This window comes from Agelaius tricolor, unplaced genomic scaffold (genome assembly GCF_023055355.1).
Source record: "Agelaius tricolor isolate 1412-34295 unplaced genomic scaffold, bAgeTri1.0.p SCAF_9, whole genome shotgun sequence".
In the NCBI taxonomy this organism is placed as follows: Eukaryota; Metazoa; Chordata; class Aves; order Passeriformes; family Icteridae; genus Agelaius; species Agelaius tricolor.
In genome coordinates, this window is record NW_027269269.1 from 32,594,989 (window position 1) to 32,616,518 (window position 21,530).

General features: G+C 37.7%; 1 protein-coding gene across 11 annotated transcripts in view; it reads left to right on the forward strand.

Annotated features, from left to right (window-relative positions):
* Positions 1–21,272, forward strand: part of SENP7 (SUMO specific peptidase 7) — a 41,244-nt gene extending 19,972 nt beyond the window's left edge. For all 11 annotated transcript variants that reach the window (XM_071433532.1, XM_071433527.1, XM_071433530.1 and 8 more), the window contains 14 exons: positions 317–463; positions 1,862–1,895; positions 2,687–2,854; positions 5,154–5,416; positions 6,425–6,558; positions 7,258–7,374; positions 8,834–8,953; positions 11,499–11,591; positions 12,383–12,579; positions 13,004–13,056; positions 13,380–13,417; positions 13,640–13,708; positions 15,777–15,927; positions 18,029–21,272. In XM_071433532.1, coding sequence (XP_071289633.1) covers positions 317–463; positions 1,862–1,895; positions 2,687–2,854; positions 5,154–5,416; positions 6,425–6,558; positions 7,258–7,374; positions 8,834–8,953; positions 11,499–11,591; positions 12,383–12,579; positions 13,004–13,056; positions 13,380–13,417; positions 13,640–13,708; positions 15,777–15,927; positions 18,029–18,166 — 1,722 coding nt within the window. In that variant the 3' untranslated portion in view covers positions 18,167–21,272. The remainder of the gene's footprint in view (positions 1–316; positions 464–1,861; positions 1,896–2,686; positions 2,855–5,153; positions 5,417–6,424; positions 6,559–7,257; positions 7,375–8,833; positions 8,954–11,498; positions 11,592–12,382; positions 12,580–13,003; positions 13,057–13,379; positions 13,418–13,639; positions 13,709–15,776; positions 15,928–18,028) is intronic.
* Positions 21,273–21,530: the final 258 nt, after the last annotated feature.

Here is a 21,530-nt window from a genome sequence, read left to right on the forward strand (position 1 = left end):
CACAGGTGAATCAATTCAGTCATAAGCACTGAATTGGATCCTGAAGGTCTGCTGTGAAGCAGAGCTGTTGCTCTGTTGTTTGAGTTTTTACTAATTTGGAACCAAATGAGAGATCGTGTCTTGGTAATGGAGGTGAAGCAAGGTACTGTTAGACCCTTAAGGAAATTGTCAGTAATGAATGTAATAACACTTGGAGCTTTTTAAAATTATTTTTTAATGTGGAAGCTGGCTTTGGGAGTCAATTCTTACAACCATGAAGAAGGGTATTCCTGAAGTTACAAGAGGGGCATATCTAACAAATACAAATTTTTTCCAGTTTTTAACAGAGTCAGTTGAAGATAAATATCCTCTCAGGTTACCTTCTAGAAGCACACCTAAAAAGCAGACAAACCTGGCTTTGAATGTTGAATTTGATAGACTACACATTGGGAAATTTAAGTGTTTATCAACCGGTCCTGCTAGGGTAAGTTGTTCTATTATGCTATTTTGTGAATATTTAAAAATTAAATTTCTGGTTGAACAAAGTCATTGGTACTTAGTGTAGAAGCACAGAGCTTTTATTACTGTTGCATTAAATTCCTTTGGCTAAACAATGGAATATGTGGCCTTGTGCATTTGGATTGCTGTCAGTGGAAAAGCTGACTGTGATTTGCTGTGGCCAGAGTTTTCATGTGTAAAGGTTCTGTATAAATGCTGTACTGGAACACAAGTCATACTGAGGAAGTTTTTAATGAATTCTAACAGAAAACAAGGGCCTAATTAATGGCCAATTAATATCACTTAAAATAAAGACCAATTACTTTACTCAGAAATATTAGTTGTGTTCTAATAAAGTAATCCATAATGATCAGAGTTCAGATATATACTATGCTCTTTCCTTTTAAACAGAAAATTGCTTGCTTTGTGGCTTCAGAGAGCATAAAAACAATACTAAAAGCTTTAGTGTGTAGCCAATAAGCTACTCACAGGGTGTAGAAACATAAATGAAGGTGTTCTTTAAGTGGAGCACCAGCTCCAGGAGTTTCAACCAGTCTTTGACCAGGTTCATTCTGTATATTGCAACTGAAAAAGATGTTTGAACCTACATATCTTTTGCCTTCAGTAAGACATTGTGAAATCTTGGATTGTAATAACAATTTCAGCATCTCACAAAACAGCAGTTACAAAAACATTTCATGGAAATTTTCTAAATTAATAATTTGAAGGATGAGTTGAAATAAATTTATGATCAATGCTCTTAAGTAGAAATTTTCCTTGGGAAACACAACTTTGTGCCTACTGTGGTGCCACAGGGGAAATATGTTAATATGTATAACCTTTTGTCAAAGTGACCATAAAGCATTTTTCATTTAGCAAAGTCTCTTTAATGTAGCAGCAGTGCAAGTGGAATCTTTAGAGGCCTTTAATTCAAAAGATTAGTGTAAAGAAATAGCAGCATAAAGTTGAACCACTTCTCTCGTGCCCTTACTGCAAGCAGTGAATCTGACAGCTTCTCATATGTTGCTTTACCTCCTTCTGTCCCAAGTGATCATCTTTTCTTTTTAAGGAGCCTATAGGCAGTTTGCAACTTGGTGCTTATTTCTCAGTGCCTTTCATCTCTGAAAGTTACTTGCTGTCATTTAGGTTCTGCAATGCCTTTAAGAATGTTTTTTTAGGTGATATAGGCAATGTGAAGTCTCAAACTTCACAATGCATATTTGACTTTAGCTTTATGGTGTTTTACAAACTGAATGATTCTATTATATTCTTTTCAGTTTATTTCAGTGTAAGGAAAGATGTGCAGATGTTTAAAAATACATATATTGTTTTAATAATTTTGTAAAATGCAAGCTAATTTATTTTTTTTTAAATTTTATTTCAGTTTACACTGAAAAATATTGTGATCCCATTTCAGGGTAAGAGAATTTTCTTTAGCCTTTTCTTACTTGCATCTTTATAGTATTGCACTAAAACACTAAGTGTATTTCTGTTATCAATAATTTATAATCTTTCACAAAGATATTAGTTTTTAATTTTTTATGTTTTTCAGTAAATAAAAGTTTAGGTGTCTATAGTGTAGGCATTAACAACTTAGCAGCTTGTACTTTTAAGGTGAATTTGTAGTTTTAATGGCATGCCTCCCATATTCCTGCATATTTTAGGTGTTGAACTGTAGTAGATATGACTATGCATATTTTTGAGGTGAAATGTTGAACTTTTCAAATTAGCATTATAGATCCTTAGGTTTACAAAAAATTATGAGTAGACTAAAGCTAAGAAATAAAATGATGGATTTGCATTCAGTTGATTTTCCAAGATGATGTGTGGTAGGAAAAGGTTAATGAGCAGTTTTAAGTTGACTTGACTTAAAGCAAATGGGAATTAATGATTTGCAGTATTTTTTCCATAGTTGTAGGCATTAACTGTGGTTATTTTGACAAAAAACCCAATTTTTTTTTCCAGGAAGAATCCTGCATGCAGGTGTTTAGATTTTTTGTGTTACAGTTTGATAGCTTTGTTTTACACAGCTTGATGTAGCTGACTTAAATATTGAATTCTCAGTATATAATGTAATGCAAGGAATAAAATCTATAAATATTGTGTTAATACACTCCAGTCATACCTCTCAGCATGTAATTAGTGTGACATGTATTACTCTATCTGTGGCTGTTAAAAGTATGTTTTTTTTGAATTCTGTTTTCTACAGTGTCTCTTAAGAACATTCAGCTTACACTGGATACACTGGATCTGAGAAGACTTGGCTGGTGGAAAAGTGGTGGTGGCTGTTCTTCAACAATTATTTTTCTTTGGTTGTCTGTGGATTATGTAGAAAAGATTGAAACCCAGATGGGAAAGTCAGTTACCAGCCAGCCATGTGAGTAATTGTTTTCCTTAAGTGCAATGAAAAGGTCATGTCAGTAACGTGGTTGTTTTACAGCTGTGTTTTTTGAATGCAGAGGAAAGCCTATAGTGTTTTAAAGATCACAGAATGAGAAAATACACTGAGTTGGAAGGACATTGAGTCCAGCTCCTGTCCCTGCACAGCGCCATCCCCAGGAATCATACCATGTGCCTGACAGCATTGTCAAAATGCTCCTTGAACTCTGTCAGGATGGTGCTCAGACCACTTCCCAGGGGAGCCTGTTCCAGAGCCCAGCCATCCTATGGGCGAAGAGCTTTTTTCTAATATCCAACCCTCCCCTGGTACAACTTCAGGCCATTCCTGTGGGTCCTGTCCCTGGTCACCACAGAGAAGAGATCAGTGTCTGCCCCTCCTCTTCCTCACATAAGGGAGTTGTAACTGCAATGAGGTCTCCCCTGTTTCCCCTTCTGCAGGCTGAACAAGCCAAGTGATCTCAGCTGCTTCTGGTAGGACTTCCCCTCAAGACCCTTTACCATCTTTGCAGCCCTCCTCTGGATGCTCTCTAATAGCTTAATGTCATTTTTATATTGTGATGCCTAGAATTGCATACATGTACTCAAGGTGAGGCTGTACCAGTGTAGATAAGGTGGTTACTTCTGCATTTCTAAAGTGCTTCACTGTACTTTTATATGGAAGAAAAAACCCTAATATTATGTGATTCAAAATTGCTGCTACTTAATAAACTACTGCTGCTTAATAAAAAGACATCAAAGCAATTTAATCGTAGTCTCTGTCAGAAGGCCTTCTGAAACTAGACTTGAGTACAAAGCATCTTTCCCTTTAAAATATATGGATGTGTTAAATATCCTTACTCTTGAATATTGTCTGTGCTATACAAAAGGCTTGGCAAGTAAAGATTGACTTGACCTTTGACAAGACTGCAGTGAGCCATTGGTTATTATTGGAGAAAATTTCCACAAAAGGCCAAATGGGCTGTTTAATCTTTGGGTATTATTGACTCCTTGTATTTGGTTTTCCAGCATGAAGATCTGTAAAAAAAAATAGAGCATGCTCTGTAAAACATAGAGTAAAACTTTGGCTCACACATTCAGAGTGGCACAACCATACAAGGTTATTTTCATAGATGCAACGATTTTGCTTACGTAAAATAGGATGTCACCATTGTCTGTGTGACATTTAATAGTCACCTCCTTTATGAAGAAAAGTGATGAGTAATGGCAGCTTTACATAAGGAGTACAAGTAGTTTGGAGCAAAATACTGAATAAAATTTTAGCAGAGAGCTCCCTTTAGTTGATGCAAGTTTATTGAAGGTACTGGTACCTTTTGTAGATACAGTTCCCAGTGAAATGAATGTGATGTGAGTATGAAGATGCAAGGCATCTTTTAATATTACGTTTATTTGCACTAGTTACATTCTTGTTGGAGAAACCATGAGGAATTTTTATTAAATTTCTGTTTGATTGTTTTACACCTTTTAGTTTTACATAGTAATGTGACTGTTTTGAAGTGTTTTTAGAGACTTGTTGAAAAAATCAGTCGTGGTTTTGTAGATTGTGGAAATGGTTACTATGGTTCCGCTCTGCTGCAAGTATATTTGGAAAATGTATTGTGGTGCATCTGACAGCCTGAGAGGGGTCAGAGTAGTTTCTCAGCCAGGAGAGTTAGAAAGGACTTGAATAGGAAGACAGGACAGGCTGTGCTGGTCTATGCTGGTCTATGCTCATGGTATGGCCAGTCAAGTGCACTGACCAGCAAAGTGTTTAAATGTGACTGGTCCTTCTTATGCCCTTAACCTTTTCTTTGCCCATACTGCTTCTTCCTTAAATTACCTGAATGTCCCTCTTTGCTGCCTTTAGGTCTTTCCTTAAACAATCCTTTGGGATTCCTGTGCAATCCCAGAATACTCTTCCCCTGCATCCCATCATGTGTGCTGTACACCCCAGCAGCAACCCCCTTTCAGTCCAAAAAGTGCTCTGGCACTGACTTATGGTGATGGGTTTTGGGTCTGGACCCTTGGGCTGAGACTCTCCTGGGACAGCTCTGGGACAGCCCTGATTGTCTGTCTCTTGCTCAGCCTGTAATTTGGGTTCTTACCTGCCATTTTGCTGTGCTCCTCTGGGCTGTGAAAGTGGGACTTCTGCAGGCTGATGGCTCCTGTGATGAACCTGGCAGGGCATTGTTTGGGCTTCCCCTCTTGCCATTGTCTCTCTTAGTTCCTTTGTGGGTGTTCAGAAAAGTTTCTATCATTTAATCTAATAGTTAATATTATCCATTCTCTCCCTTTTCCAGCCAAATCCAATGAATTTGTATTTTTGGAAATGTCTCAGCCACTCACAGAATGGGAAGAAGAGAGGCTGACTGAACTGATTACAGGTGTCAGCAAGAGGAACAGAGCACCAGATCTTGCTGAGTTTTTGTCTTTGAAACAAGCATTACCCTTGTTTAAGGATCTTTCTCCTGATGAAAGCTCTTTTGTGAGTTGCAATAAGGATCTACTAAAGCAATGCCTGCCAAAAGAGAATACCTCAGATGCTCATGAGCCTGTAATTCAGGTAAGTGGATAGCTGCTGCTTTATTCATTACCACTGCTTGGCATTCATACATTTGAGTAAATTTTAGGTCAGCCTTCTTCCATAATTCATATCAAAAATCCCAGTCAGGATTACTCCAAAATTTGCAGTCTGCTAGATTGTGCTCATAGAGGGATAGTCTATAGACCTCATCAGTAAGTGGCAAGTACCAGTGCTTTAGATCTGTTCATGGTTGTGTAAATTTGGAACCACAGGGGTGTTCTGCCCTTGTGGTGTCTCTAGGGCAGCAAGCAGGAAGTTAATCAAATAATGAGTAATGGAACCATTTTTTTTGGTTGAACTGGAAGTGCAGCAGAGCAGGAGCTGTGTAGGTGGCCCTCCAGACACCTTTAGATGTACTCCACAGCTTGAAAATGCTGAATTATTCCTCAGACTGCTGGGGAGATGAGTCTGTACAAGTTAATGTGTTGTCTTGGTTTAATCTCTTGAGGAACTGTCTAAACCCAGCCCCACGTCATTGTCACACAGAAATTACATATCTTTGTTGGCACCAGTAAAAAGCCAAGAGATCGCAGATCAATCTGCAAGGTCCATGAAATTGGGGACTTTAAAAGGAAGCCAGCCAGCTCAAATATGTATTGTTTTTAGGCAAATTCTTCAAGGACTAGATTTTCAAATCTTCCAGGCATATACAGATCCTGGAAAGACAGTCTGACACTTGTCTCCATTCTTTTATGTTTCTTCTCCAAAACCATTCCTGGTTCACTTGGCTAAATAATACTTGAATAGTTTTAGAGAGATTATTATGAACTAAGATCTGTCATTATTTTTAAAATATTCATAACTTTTTATTTGTCTGAACAGTGGCATGTTTGCCCAAATATCAAAGTTTATACTATGGATCTCCAGCAAGAATCCTCTTCAGTGATGCAGGGTACTCCTGTGGTTTTTAGGCTTGGATTTTGTGTCTTGTGTTTTATGTATCAAGCTGTATAATGCTTTTTACAATTGTTTGTGTTTTTCTGGTAGGAATCAAAGCTAAAAGTGATCAGGCCCAGTTATGCTCTTGCAAATAAGCAGAATAGTGGCTGCTATTGTATCTCTTTGTCCTCTTCACTGAATGAAGAATGGAAAGAAGTAAGAGAAATGGGAGCAGTTAAGAAGTAAGTGTATTTCATATGAATGAGAAAGGGAGAATACAAGAATTTGAATAAATTAATTACTGGAATAAAAGCCCTTACTTATCTGCCATTCTCTAGGTAATTTGAAAGTGTTGTATGAAAGTCACTCTTCAAATTGAAAATATCAGCAAATATCAGTGTAGTTACCTGTTAAAAGACATTATGGATGTGTTATAGCATGAAATTTGAGCAAATCTGCTCTATGACTACAAGGTCATATCATGAGTGCATCAACAGAGAGAGTGGGGATCTCACGGGTTCTGTCAGTATCCATTTAAGTCTATCTTAGCAAAACTTACTAATTTAAGCCAGCTTTTTATAAAATCTGAACAAAGTGTTCTTTTACTGTTCTGTCACACTCAATCTTTTTATAACCATTTGTCCTCTAGTATTTCTTCACATTTTGTATAGCGATTTTTCAAATACTTTGATCAAAAATAGAAAAACAGGATGAAGGCAGAAAATAGTCTGCTTTCAGAAGTTTTTATCAAAATTTCAGGGTGCTTTGGGGTGATATTTTTTTTGTAACACCTAAATATTGGAGGAGAAAATGGTAAAGTTTTTAGAACTACTGCTTTCCTCAGGTTTTCTAGAAAATCTTCTGCATATAAGACAGCCAAATTCACAGCAATGTCACATAAAACAGTTTGTCACTGTTATATGATACAATTTGTTTTCTAGTTTAATTGTTTATCCACCCCCACCTGCAAAAGGAGGACTGGGAGTCACAAGAGAAGACCTAGAGTGCTTAGAATATGGAGAGTTTCTCAATGATGTCATCATTGATTTCTATCTTAAGTAAGTCATCTCAGCCTTTCTTGTATCCTTCACACTCTCTGGGGCATGTTGTGGACTTGAATGTACTGGAAATGTTGGTCACTAAGTACAACAATTTCAGAAGTAACAATGTGATGAATTGGACATTGGACTTTTTAAAAAAGATTTTTTGTTCTTAGCAGTTTCATTTGTTTTAATTTCATTGGTTTTGTCCCTCTGAAGGGCTGTGATAAAATCCAGACAGAATAACAGGAGGAAAAAAGCTTCTTGGTGACCTTACAGAAGAGAAAGTGCCATGTAGGCAGTTGAAAAAAGTAGGGGGTCTGTAGTAGTGTTTTATTTACTAAGTTTGCATGAAGTGGAGCATCCCCTGCTATGCTGTGCAATTTCAGGTATTCTTCTGATGCTGATCTGCAGAAAGGAACACAGCTTGAGGAGGTTGTGCTTGGCTTAGCTACTCCAAGCCCTCCTGCTAAAGTTGCTTGTGAAAGCAATTTTTCAAGAACTGGCCTTGTATCCACCAGTCCCTAAAGCTGTGTTTTATTTTCACGCTGCTGACATAGGTCTAAGAAGAATTCTGGTTCTTTTGAAGCTTGTCAGCAGGAATTGCATTTCACTTGGCATCCAGATGGGTGTAAGAACTGTGAGTAATAGGAAGACTTGTCTAGAAGATAGGAAAAGGAAGTGTGTAACATTGTTTCAATGGGGTTTTACAGCAAAGCCCTTCCTATTTTGCTCTAAACTAGAACTAAATAATGCATCATGGTCTTCTGAATAGTTGTAGCTTCTCAACAGAAATGGAAGATTTAAATAAAATGACTTAATGCGATTGTTATAGAAATCCCTCTGCTTTTATAATTTGTTAAGACTTCCCACATTCTGTTTTTATTCTTTTGCAAGCAATGTCATGTATGACTGTGTTGCCCAATTCATCAAGTGAAGCTGGAGGTACCTTGTGTAGGATAACTGCAATTATGAGGGCTTTTGCTTTCTAGACTGACAGAATAAACTCTCAAGGTGATGTTTATTATAAAATTATCAGCAGTGAAGCAATAGGTACTTAGCTTTCACATGCATAACCTGCAAAAGTGAAATGGACAATTTAACTGACCTGTTCCATGCTTTTTGAATATGCACAAGTATAGCATTCCATAGGTTTATACTTGGTTAGGTTTTCAAGTCTCTCTTAATTGTAAGGGCTAGGTACCTAACTTTCAAAATAAAGTCAGAAGTCTGAGTACTGGAGAAAAAAATCAGGGACAAAAAATAACTGCATTCTTAGTAGGCGCTTGGCTGTTACATACTCTGATGATGTGAATAGTTAAAATAGAAAAGTCTGGTGTGATTACTGGCTGTGAAGGCAACTGATTTTAAGCATAACCTGAATATGACAAGTCATTAGAATAACTGCCCTTTTTTTTTAGGAGTAACAGTACTTTCTAGAAAAACCATTTAATAATTTTGGTTTCTTCTTTGGTAGGTATCTGTTATTGGAGAAGGCACCAAAACATGTTGCTGACCGTACACACATTTTTAGCAGTTTCTTCTACAAGTGCCTGACAAGGACAGAAAAAAACTCGGAGGGGGATGTCAAAGTTTCGTAAGTTCATTACAGATGCCATTATGACCAGAAGCAATCTATCTATTGGTGCCACTTTGAAGTTTTGGAGATCATCTACTAATCAGCACATAAAATAGTTTTTGGTGTTTTCCAAGAGATTAGTGATTAAATATTGTAACTTACAATTTAAACATACTGGTGTTTTTCCTTAAAATCAATGTGTTTCATACTGAATATGAATGAAAATGTTATCACCTTTCTCCAACTTTTCCTGAATATTTACTTCAGGCAATTATTTACTTAATATTTTTATCATAAATCCACAGTTTTGCAAGACATGCATAATTTAAAGAAATTATGTTACTAATAATATTTTTATATTTACTGTGAATTTCATTTTACATATTGGTAAAAATTTATTGACCAAAGTTTTAGTAAGAAAATTTTATTGCACACCAAGCTTACACATTTGTTTTTTAACACATGAGCTCACTGGATTGGAGAGTCTCCCAAAAGGATATTTTTAGCAGCCCAGGAACCCTGTATCATGTTATGTTTCCTGCTAACTGCCTAAAGGGTAGAAGCATTCTTAACTCACTTCCAGTTTCTTCCCAACAGTGATGTTTGAGAGCAAAGCCACCAACATTCATTCTTTTTTCACAGAGCCACAGAATCTATTAGGTTGGAAAAGACCTCTAAGATTGAGTCCAGCAATTATTACCCAGCACTACCAAGTCCATCACTAAACCATGACCCCAAATGCCACATCTACGTGTCTTTTAAATACCCCCAGGCCTGGTGACTCAGCCACTTCCATGGGCAGCCTGTTGCAGTCCTTAGAAAACATTTTGGTGAAGAAATCTTCCTAATATCCAATCTAAACATTCCCTGGCACAACTTGAGCCTGTTGGCCCTTGTCCTGTTTCTTGTTACCTGGGAGAAGAGAATGACACCCACCTCACTAAAACCATCCAGGTTGTTAGAGAGATCAATAAGCATCATCATTCAGTTTATTGAAGGCTTTTTTGTTTCTCTCTGAAGTGATTATTTTTTTTCTTCTGTTATCCCTGAAGTCCCCAGATTTTTCATTCTTCTGGCAAACAAGGCCAGCTGCACAGAGAGGTGTGTGTGCCATCTTGTTTAGGGGACAGTCACTGCTGGGTGAAAGCTGTGTTGAAGGGAAGAAAAGTGAGACTTCTGTAATATTCTCAAAGATGTCTTGAAAATTCATGTATCTGTGTTTGAAAGAACATCTTCCATGATTTTACTGTCTTCTGACTTTGAATGTTCTGAAGTGAGGACAAAATTATCCATTATAAGAATGCTGTTGTGCCTTGATCTGATTCCTTTTACAAGGCTGGACTGTCCATAATCTTCTGGAGCAACAGGAATGGCACTCTTAGTTTATCATATTTCAAGGACTGTGGCTTTTCTGGACAAGGAGATAGCTTTGGAAATTCTAGTTTTGTGTTTGGGCTTAGATACCTGGTGACTGCAGATGGTTTGGGATGTTAGTTTGTTTCAGTGTTTGGGGTTTTTTTTGTTTTTTTTTTTTTTTATAAATGGCTAGTGAAAATCCTGGCTATTTACTGTTGTAAATTAAATGAATCCCAACAGATGTGGCTACTTAAAGACCCTTTGCTTCACTTTGCTCACACAGCTCGGGCACTGGATTGAGAAAGTTGCTTTTATAGGTGCTTTCCCAAGTTATAAACAGGCCTTCCCTTTGAAGTTCCCAGTGCTGCTACAGTCATGTAGCAGAGGAAGCTTACAGCAAATCTTTACTTAAAGCTGGCCCATGCAGAGCCCTACACCAGCCTGGTTTTCCACTCCTTACTCATTTTCTCCAGTTCCTACTACTCTGAAGTTGTGTTTCTTAATCAAAGATGAGGATGGAATCACAATGATAAGGATGTCTGCTGAGTAGAGTGAATTATACTTTCATATTGGAGCAAAGTTCTGTGAAATGTTAGTTTCTATTTCAACTTGTGCAAACTAGGCTGAAAATCCAAACTTAAATATCTTCTCTGTTTTTCTTGTTCTCCTCATATTTGTCCTCATGCTTTTTCTGTAGAGCTGGAAATGAAGTGTGGTGCAGCATTTAAATCTCAGGACTGGAAGGCATGTGTTTCACCTCTGTGTTTGCTGCAGGTGTGCTGCATGACCCTGTGCAGGGCATTTAGCTTTTTCCCTTCAAAAACAGTTGTTTAGATAGGCCTTCAGAAGCCTTTTGTGAAGCTTAATTAGTGGACATTTTAAATTATAGATCTGTTTTTACACTGACTGGTATTTAGATGAGGTTTTTGCATTTAGTGCAGTAAACAATAATTGCAAGAAATCCATTCAAATCTATGAATGATTGTGGGTTTTTTTTTTTCAAGAAGAGCTTAAAATGGTTCAGAAATGGCTCATTAGTCACTTGTGCTCAATGGTGTGCTGATTTATTTTTAACCTGTCTAGGAAATTTCTAGAAGAAATGGAAAACCCATTGAGGGACGGGGGAGGAGATATAGGAGTGCTAATCCCTATGCCTTGCCTTAAGTGAAAGGAACAAAGCCAAACAACAATTGTCATTTTTTTTCAGAGCAGCACAGAGAAGACACAGAAGAGTAAGAACATGGACTCGCCATATAAATATCTTCAATAAAGATTATATTTTTGTGCCTGTGAATGAGGAGTAAGTCTATGTTTTCAACACATTTTCTGCCATTTAAAGATTTCAGTTGTGGTGGTAAAATTTTATGGCTGATCATTGCCCATGATAGATTAGATTTTGAAGAAGTAATACAAGTGGAAGGAGTAATTTTTGAAAACTGTTCAAAAGATAAAATGCTTATTCAGCTGTCAACTTTGTACCTTTGGTATTTGTTTTACTGAAAATTACTGTTAGGTATTTTTCAGAATAATTTGTGTGTCATTATGGTGATTCCTGTGCACTTCAGCAATATTTCTATAAAGAAATCACAGCAACTCATAGTGTCAATAGATAAAAGTAGAACTTCCATAATCTGTGCCTTGGCCTGGTTAAATAACCGACCTGTACATGGAAACTCCTGTAAAATTTAATCATCATTGAAAGGTGCATAATGGAAAACATCCGTGAAGGGTGCCACATCTTCAGCTATATTCAAAACTGGGATCACCATTACTGATTATTAGTGTTTTTTTATTTTGGATTTTAGTTGAAGTGTGGAATGGGTGCTCAAATTGATAAATTGCTGTGGTGGGTTTCTTGGGGTTTTTAAAGGAATTGATACTTATTTTTGCTGTTATGCCACAATGCAAAGTAAAAAATGAGGGAGAGGATTAGTATGAGAAGCCATGAAAAGAACATGGCAATGATGGTTGTGTGTCACAGAACAGTTGTCCATGAGCTCTCAATATTATTAAAGCTTTTCATAACCTTTTCAGAACCAAATGTTCAGAATTCTGACATCTTTTCCTCCCTCTCCCCACTGCTGGGTGCAGGTCTCATTGGTACATGGCAGTTATCTGTTTTCCTTGGTTGGAAGAAGCTGTGTATGAGGAGTGTCCCCAGCAGAATTCACTGTCCCCCCGGCCTCGGCAGTCTCCCCTGGAGCCACAGAGTGAGAGCACCAGAGCTGGGTCAGTGCTCTGCAGGGATGAAGAGGAGGGGGATGGTAACAGAAGTTTATTCTCTAAAGGTATGTAATCTAGGAGAAAGTTATGTTGAGCCATGAACAGTTCTAGGTGTCTTAGTCCTTGGAGGAGGGAAATTATATGAAAGATGATTTCTAAAATTTCCAGACCAATGTAGTATGTTTTTATGTACCCATGCATAGTAAGGGCTGCAAGATTTCTGCAACTCTGGAAAATACTGGAGAAGAAACATGGAAAATCAGGAGTGATTGGAAATTTTGATCTCAGTAAGAATTTTATCAGGAGGGAAGACCTTTGGTAACTGCTATTTTAGGATTCAGAAGGGAATGTTAAAAATTGGTTTAAAAATTGTTTTGTTACTTGCATATTTGAATGTATTTGAATACTAATAATCATGAACTTGAAAATAAAAATACCTTGCTTAGGCATTATTTTCTTAAATTATTTTTATTTGTTCTTTTGTACTAGGACGCAATGAAATTGCTGCTTCTGCTTCAGTTCTATATTCAGCTATTTCTAAAGTAAGTGCCTTTTTGTATTGGCAGAGAAAATATATTACTGAATTTCTGAAGGTTGTGAGACTTGACCAAGGGATATTGCATCATCATTTTTGCAGTAGTTATTGATGTTTGTCTAGCCTGCAGCATGTGCAATGCATTTTGAATTAGCATCCTCCTGTGCTTATCTATTTGCTCTGCTGTGATTTCAGCTGTTTTTAAAATTAATTTATCAGTTTCTACTTTTCTGAAATGAGACCTTCTCTAACTTTAAATTTATGAAGATCTTAGAGTTTATGATTGATGTTGGCTTTTTAAGATTTATTTTTATTTTTTCTTTGTCTCAGATCTCCCTAAGTAATTCCAAAAACCAGATTTGTAAAAGGTATGTTTCTGTTTTCTTTCTGATATTGTAACATTAAATTATGGAATTCTGTTGTAATTCAGGTATTGTTATAAAACCACAGCTGTAGGTGCTTCTCAATTTTTACCACATTGGTTGAAATATTGATATTTTTGGGTAGGCTGTATGCAAACAAAATACTTCCTTCAGGGGTGTTGGTGATGAAATACTGCAATGACTTGTTTCTGTTTTTGTTGTGTACAGGCCTTGTATACTCATCTTAGATTCCCTGAAAGCATGTTCTGTGCAGAAAACTGTTCAGGTGTTGAGAGAGTAAGTAACTACAGTTTCTATCTTTTAGTAATAGATGCTGCTGGTCATATTTTTATATACAAAGTATTTTTGTCTAGAAAGGTGTATATTTCTAATGCTAAAGGAAAATCCATGAAGAGTCATGACTAAAGAAACACTTATTATAATACAGACACTTCCATGAAAAGTTTTTCTATGTTTTGCAACCCACATATGATGCAAAAACTGTAAAGTGGAGAGTGGAGAAAAAAAAATAGAGAGGTTTTTGCTGATGTTGTTTTTGTGGGGGGAGGATTTATCCCGTCTAGTCTAGCAACTGAAGGTGTTTTTATGGGTAGAAAAACACTTAAAATGAATACTTTGAAATCTGAACAATAATTTTCTAGGGGACTGATGTTCAATTTTTGATGACACTAACAGAATTAGTGTTAGATATGTTCCTATGTACAAAAATGCAGAAACTAGACTGAAGCTATCTAAAAGCTTGATGTGTCAGTAGAGTTATAGTGGGATAGTATTTCTTTTGAAAAATGTAAAAATATATCCAATTTTGTATGTCATAAGTATGTCAGTATTGGAAGAATGTAATAAAAACTTTCAGTACTTTTACACACTCCTGATGATTTTAATGTCTATCAACAACTTAAAAAAATTGTTAAATATCTGAAGATAAATGCAATTGTTCTTTGTGTTCTCTGAGCTATTCCTGTCACTGAAAGTTACAAAAATCTGTAAACTAAATAGCACCACCTTCTTGTAAAAGTAAATTCTTCAAAATGCTATGTAAAGTTTAGATGAGATTTAGAAATTTTTGTGAAACCATCTTTTCCCTAAATAGAGAGATCTCCCTGCCATGTGTCTTGGGAGAAAGAATGAAATAGCAACTTCTATTCTTTTATTTATTGATAAAATCTCTGTGGGATGTATTATTTTAGTGCACTATTCTTTGAGCTACTCCTGAGCTTGAAATTCCAGAGTGTGGTTTCTTGGAGTTTAGAGAGATGTCACAAAAAGTCAGAAAACAATGGGAGACCCATGGAGCTGTGAGATAAGGGGAGTTTGGGAAGCAAACCTCTTATTCCTTCAATTTCCAGTTACACCCTGGAAGCAGAAGTTTAAGGAAATTGATGCAGGTATTCTATGGCATCTTCTTTTCCCTGAATTGATTTTTGTTGTGTTTTGGGCAGTTGTCAGGCTCAAACAAACCAATTAGAAAGTCTACAGTCATAGGTTCTTGCAGTTTCTAGAAAGTGTGCTTCACTGAAATGTCTTCATCTTTGAATTATTTCATATTTGGTGCCTTTTCACAGTTGCCATTTCCTCCCAAAGCTGCTTAAGTGATCTGTATGTATTTTTATTCTCATGACTGCAAGGACTTGGGACTTCTAGAAATCCAACACAAACGTGTGTGTTGATTTCAAACACATGTGTTTGAAATCAAACACCTGACTTAATGCATATATTTATTCTCTTAAGTCAGACCTTATTTTTGCTTTTCAGAAGCCCTTAGACTTTGTAAGTCTAACTAAATCCAGGAGAAGAATATAGGTAACTACTGCCTTTGAAAACCAGACCCTTAAGTTTTCCATCCCATCCCTAAAATCAGCAGCCAACCCTGAATGTGGAGTCAGTGAGTTGCTACTGAAGCATGAGAACAATAGAAAACCTGATAACAAACAAATTCTAATCACTATAGAAAAGCTTTCCAAAGGTTTTCATCAAGTCTTTAAATACCTTGTGCATTGTTGGGATTGCAAGGGTTTTATTGGTGGAATTGTTACTGAAGTTTTTTGTAAAGTGAGGTTTAAGGGGGTTTTAATTAGAAAATTATTCCTTTAATTAAGGTATAAAAATGTCCAGGTATCCTAATTGCTTATAGAAACTCTGCACAAATAGCTGATTTGAAATTATATCATGCATATTGGTTTTGTGTATTGCCCATTATGTTTTGTATATTGCCTATTATGTAGAAATGCCTCTGAGTGCAATAGAATATTGGATATTTGGAGCAATGTTAAGTAGTGTCCCAAAAGGCACTGAGCTTGGGAGTTATTCCTCAAGTATTTCCACTGTTTACTTTCTTTTGTAGGTACCTTGAAGTGGAATGGGAAGCAAAACGAAAAACACATCGGGAATTCAGTAAATCAACAATGATTGACCTATGTCCCAGAGTGCCTAAACAAGATAACAGCAGTGATTGTGGGGTCTATTTGCTGCAGTATGTGGAAAGCTTCTTCCAGGTACAAATGCCAACTAATTGCCCTTTCCCCCAAATTATCTTAAACCACAAAAACCCATTTTCTGAGCAAAATAGCCAGACACAAAAAAGCTGTTAAGTGTCAAAAGTGTCAAAACAATTTGAGAAAGAGGAGATGAAACCCATTCTTAAGTAATGGCAAGGGTCTTTCTGTCTGGTGTCTCATATGTGTCTATCCTCAAATGTTTCTGACCTTGTAGTTAAGTGTTGCTTTTCTATTGACACATGCAGTATCCCTGACTACTTGCATGTATTTGGAACCCATTAGTGTATGCACTGCTGCCCTACAGATGTTACAGAAGTATCTTTGAATCTCTTCTTGCAGTATCTAAAACTGTCAGCTTGTGCATTGGCCTTTGAGTGGTCTGTTTCTGTAGAGTCAGTTTCTATAGAGAGAGGGAGAGGGGAAATTGTTAAAAGGGAATGTGTAGAGCTAAGGGAGCCTCTTTTTCTTTTCCAGCACATACATTTAAATATCTGCAGATCCTGGGCTTCAGGCACTATTTTTTAGGGTGTCCCCAAGACTTCCTCCCCCTGATCAGCACACTGCCCTTTGCTCTGTCCTTTGAATGGCTTCTTCTTGTTTGATGCTTGATGCATGTGGTTGTATTCTCCTGAGATTCCCGTGCATGCAGAGCCTTGTGTGAGTCCTTGAGCCTCAGACAGGCTTCTCTGCTGTAGGAGAACAGATCAGATTGCCATTCCAAAGCACCTGTACACAGGTACACCCACTGGGGGAGGGTGGGGAGATTGGAGCTCTGTGTGCAGTTGCAGGCTGTGATCTTGTCCAGGTCATGGGGATGTTATTGGATGCATCATGTGGGATGTACATCCATAGCAGGAGTGCTGTGGATGGATATGGGCTCTTTGGAAAGCACAGGCACAGACCACAAGGAGGTAGAGTTGTCCTTCATGTGGGTCAGCTGGAATGCATGGATCTATGCCTAGGGCTGGATGAGGAGCTATCTGAGAGGTTCTGAGAGCAGAGCACCATGGGTGACATAGCAGTGGGCATCTGCTGTCAGCCACCTGATCAAGAACAAGTGCACGAGGCCCCTTTGGACAGGTAAAAGCAGCTTCATAGTCACAGACCCTGGACCCTTGGGGTGACTTTAACCTGACAGCCTCCTGGAGAGTTCCTGACCTGAGTGACAGGTGACCCAATGAGGAGAGGTGCTCTGCTGGAAGCCAGGAAGGTCTGGCAGGGGATACAAAACTCCAGAAGTTCCTTCAATCCCCAACCATTCTGTGGTTCTCTAATAGATGGGTTGAGCTCTTGTGTAGGGGGAAAATGAAATTACTTACCAAAGATTTTGAACTGCCCATTCTCTAACAAGGGGGTCTTGTTCTTCTTGAAGAAGCAAGGTTTGAGACAAGGTCTTTGTAAATTGTCCTAAAGACTCATAGACTGCAAATCATTATGTGTTCTTAAGTTTACTGTTTCAATTTATCATATATTACTTTATTCAAAGGAAGGAGGAGGTAAAATATAAGCATGGCAAAAGACTGAAGAGGGAAAGAAGAAAAGAAATTGGTTTAGGCAAATCAGATGTGATATTGTAGTATTAACTACCAAATCTGCCAGCAGCTTTCATCTATTTCATTTTGCTATTCTCTTTTGTTCCAAATTCTCCCCTTCTCATGTCCTGCTAAAACTGTTATCAGTATTCTTACTTTTTGTTGTCCTGTCAGAAGACCTGCTTACAACAAAAAAACCACATGCTTGAGATAGCAAAATCTCAGGATTCTCAACCACATGAGATTGATTTTTTGCTATAGTTTGCTACAGTTGCTATATATTTGTCAAAATACATGAAATCTGCCTTTAATATGAGTTAATACTGATGAATCTGTAAGAGAAGTGATGATAACCTGTTTGGTGTTTACCATGAGTACCTTTTGGCAAGGACACATATATGTGTGATTATGATGAAGGAACTGCAATTTGATTTTAAGGGCTGGCAGTCTTGTATGGAAACTTGTTTGAGCCTCCTTAATCTCAGCAGCAGTGGAAGGGTTTGAAATCCTTTCTGAAGCTTGTGTTAGGAAATTCATACCATAAATATTCCTTTTTCTCTTACCAGAATCCCATAGTTAATTTTGAACAACCACTGCATCTGGAGAATTGGTTCCCTCGTCAGCTGATCAGAAACAAAAGAGAAGAAATTCGAGACCTGATCTTGCAACTGCACTTTCAACAGCAGAGTGGCAGCAGCAGCTAATAAATCTAATAAGGCAGTCCTGGCAAAGGATACTGCTGTATAAAATAACTGGAACTCTGCTTACTTTGGTCTCTTCCTGTCTTGCAGAGAAGAAGAAAAAAAAGGCACAAGGAGTACTTTTTGCTCAGCATGTATTTATTTAAAGTTTCTTTTTTTCACTGGTGTTGTGTGGTCTAAAGATGCTGGAAGGGGGAAAGGAGAAGGTTGTAGATAAGAATGTAAATATGATAAGTTAAAGCTAATGCATATGAATTGCTAGTTGGTTCTTGGAATATGAAAGCTGCTTACAGGTATGTCTCAAGGATGTAAAAATACTTTTGTCTTTTGGAGCCTGTTCTTTTTAATTCTATATAAACAGGGATGGTTGAAGCGGTCCAGCTGGAGAAAGACTGATTGTCCTTCTGGGACGTCCCGGCTAGCTATCCAGCACCGCTAGCAATACAGGGGCACTATCCCAATCTCCGTGGTTCAGGACAGCACCTAAGGCAAACGCTCTGTGCTATGACAGCAGCGTGACCTTGTGGTAAGACATGGCTTGGCTTATGGCTACAGTCAGCAGAAATAAGAATAGAGCGCTCTCCAGCTGTGGTGAATCCAGGTTTATTGGGTCCCAGGGGAACCGATGGCCAAAGAGGAAGAGGGAGAAGTTGCAGCGGCTTATAAGGAGGGAGGGAAACAAGGGAGGAGTCAGTCCTTGGACGAATAGGGTTTCAGAGGGGAGTGGGATACAAAAGATTGCCTTAGGAAAATCCCAATGGGGATAACTTGAGGGTGGAGTCCCAGCCCCTGAGCCAATCACTCGATGCTCTAGCTGGAAGTTTCTGGAGAGTTCTAGAGAGAAGGGTGGGAGCGCCGAGTGACGGACAGGGCACCGGGGAGGGATTTGAGATAGGGTACATTAATCTCCAAGGCAACTGGGGAGGAGTTGGGATAACTGGCAGCATAAAGGAGGGAAGGGAGAACCAGGGCAGAACCATTGCATGATAGGGGGAACAGAACAGTCCAACTTTTACAGACACAACACAACAGATGGTCATGTAGCAGTCAGGCCTGAAGACAGGATCTGGATCTTGTATTATGTCTCTTGATTTGCAGCTGATACAGATAGAATGAATACTATGTATTTTTTTACTTTAAGGATTTAATGTTGACTCTCTTTAGAGATGTATTTTTTTGTTTTGTTTCTGATTATATACAGAAGTAATCTGCATGTTTCAGAAAATTCTGCCAGGATTTGAGGCTCATGAGTTTTGATGATTTTTAAAAAAAAATTATTTCCCCCCTTCCTAGCATTTTCATAAAAGTGTGTTTCCACAAGGGGAAGACATTTGTTTGAGAGTGACTGTTGAAATACTTCAAAGTTGGGAGTGTGTTTTCTTTTAAGGTTTTTTTTTTTTCTTATCAGATTTTAGAAGCAAACTTGCTCTCAAAGTAGATACCAATACAGTATGTGTAGGCAGTAGATTTTTAATGCTGTTCACCTGATTTTGGGGAATAATTCCTGCAAATCTTAAGGCATCACCTGCATTAGCAAGGCAAGCAGTCTGTGGCCTAACAGCCTCAAAAGTCTGAGGCGTTTTACTGAAAAATAAGGTCATTAAGATATGGGATTTGCATATAAGACAAACAGGATTTTTACCTTGTTTAGGAGGGTTGAGTAAAGATGACTGAATATTGAGTGTTTGAACTCAGACTTGATTTGATAAACTCGGACAAGTTCATCATTGTCTTAATTTGTATTGATGTAGCTTTTCCTTGAACAGTGATCACATTTTGATGTGTGCACTTTTTCTGTACTCACTGCACGTTAGAAGGTGACTGTTCTAAAAGGATGCTTTCTCCTGTTCCCCACTGTAACCTCACTGAAGTGTCATCTTACCCTTTAGAAGGACTGTGTGTCAGATAACCAACAAAACCACTTGTGTCATAAAAAAGTCTACAAAACCAGAGCTCTTAAAGCTATCTCTTAAATACAACAGAGAGTTAAAATAAAAATTGAGGGCAACCCAAAGATGCAAGCATTTTTGTCATTGCAGAATTCTCAGGGCCCCTTCCCTCAAGACAACTCTGAAACCTGGCTTCCTGAAAATCCAGTTATTATTTTAGGTTCTGTACAGTCATCCAACACCCCTCCACTCCCCCTTTGTCGCAGACATCTTTTTGTGAAAATCTTTTCTTAGGATTTTCTCTCTTCTGAGAAGCTGAGGCCTCAGAAACAAAATGTTAACAATGGTTATCTGCTGCTGTGGAATGCATCAGGTGTGTCTGTGATTGGGCCATTTTGAATGTTTACAATTAATGGCCAACCACAGACCAGATAGCTTGGACTCTTTGTCCAAGACACAAACCTTTGTTATCATTCTTTTCTATTCTATTCTTAGCTGGCTTCTGAGGAAACCTTTCCTTCTATTTCTTTTTAGTATAGTTATAATGTAATATATATATATATCGTAAAATAATAAGCCTTCTGAACATGGGAGTCAACATTCTCATCTCTTGCCTTATCCAAGAACCCCTGTGAACACTGTCACACCCCTTATTTGTTTTTCAAACCAGAAAGCATTCTTTCTGTGGGGGAGAGAATTTTAAAACAATTTGCTGAGCACAGTTACCTTCTGTATAGCTGTGATTAGCCTTGTGCAATGACTGTATGTTTTTTGTCTTTGTTTCTAGTTTAATTCTGTAGTTTGGCACTACCCCTTCTTTCCCTGCCTCCCTACATCTTTTCCTCCCATCCCAGAGTTGTGTCTTTCAGCAGCTAAATCACAACACCAGCATTACTTACAAGAATAATCTGTGTATTTATTGTAAAACAAAAGATACAATGCAGAAATGTGTTCCCTTTCTCTACACCTTTCTTAATTGAATAATGTTTTCAGTGTTCCCTTATGAAAAACAATTTGGGGTTTTCCTTATGGTAAAGTTAGATTTTATCACCAAGCAATTGGTTCTTTTTTAGATTGACTGGTTTATAGATATTTAAAAGCAAAATAATGTATGCAATTTTCTAAATTGATTTTATAACACAAAAGGATTGCCTTTTTAGATTTCTTACATATGTACTATGAGAATGCCAATGCATTTGATATTAAAATTATCTCCAGAAGTTGCTGACTGTGGTTGTTACCATTCTTTTCCCAGCTGCTACAATTAACCCACAAGTTCAGAGTAACACAGGCCATCTGAGTGCTTTTAAGGTACATACACAGTACGTGTGTCTCGGGTTTGTCTTTGCTGAAATGGCTCCTGAGGTATTAAAGAGTCCTTTTTCCCAGCCCTGCGCTTGAAGAAGTTGAGATTCCTCAACTCTGGTTCTCAAGGTGGTTTATTTTCTCTGTTATCTAATACATTCTCTTTTGGACCT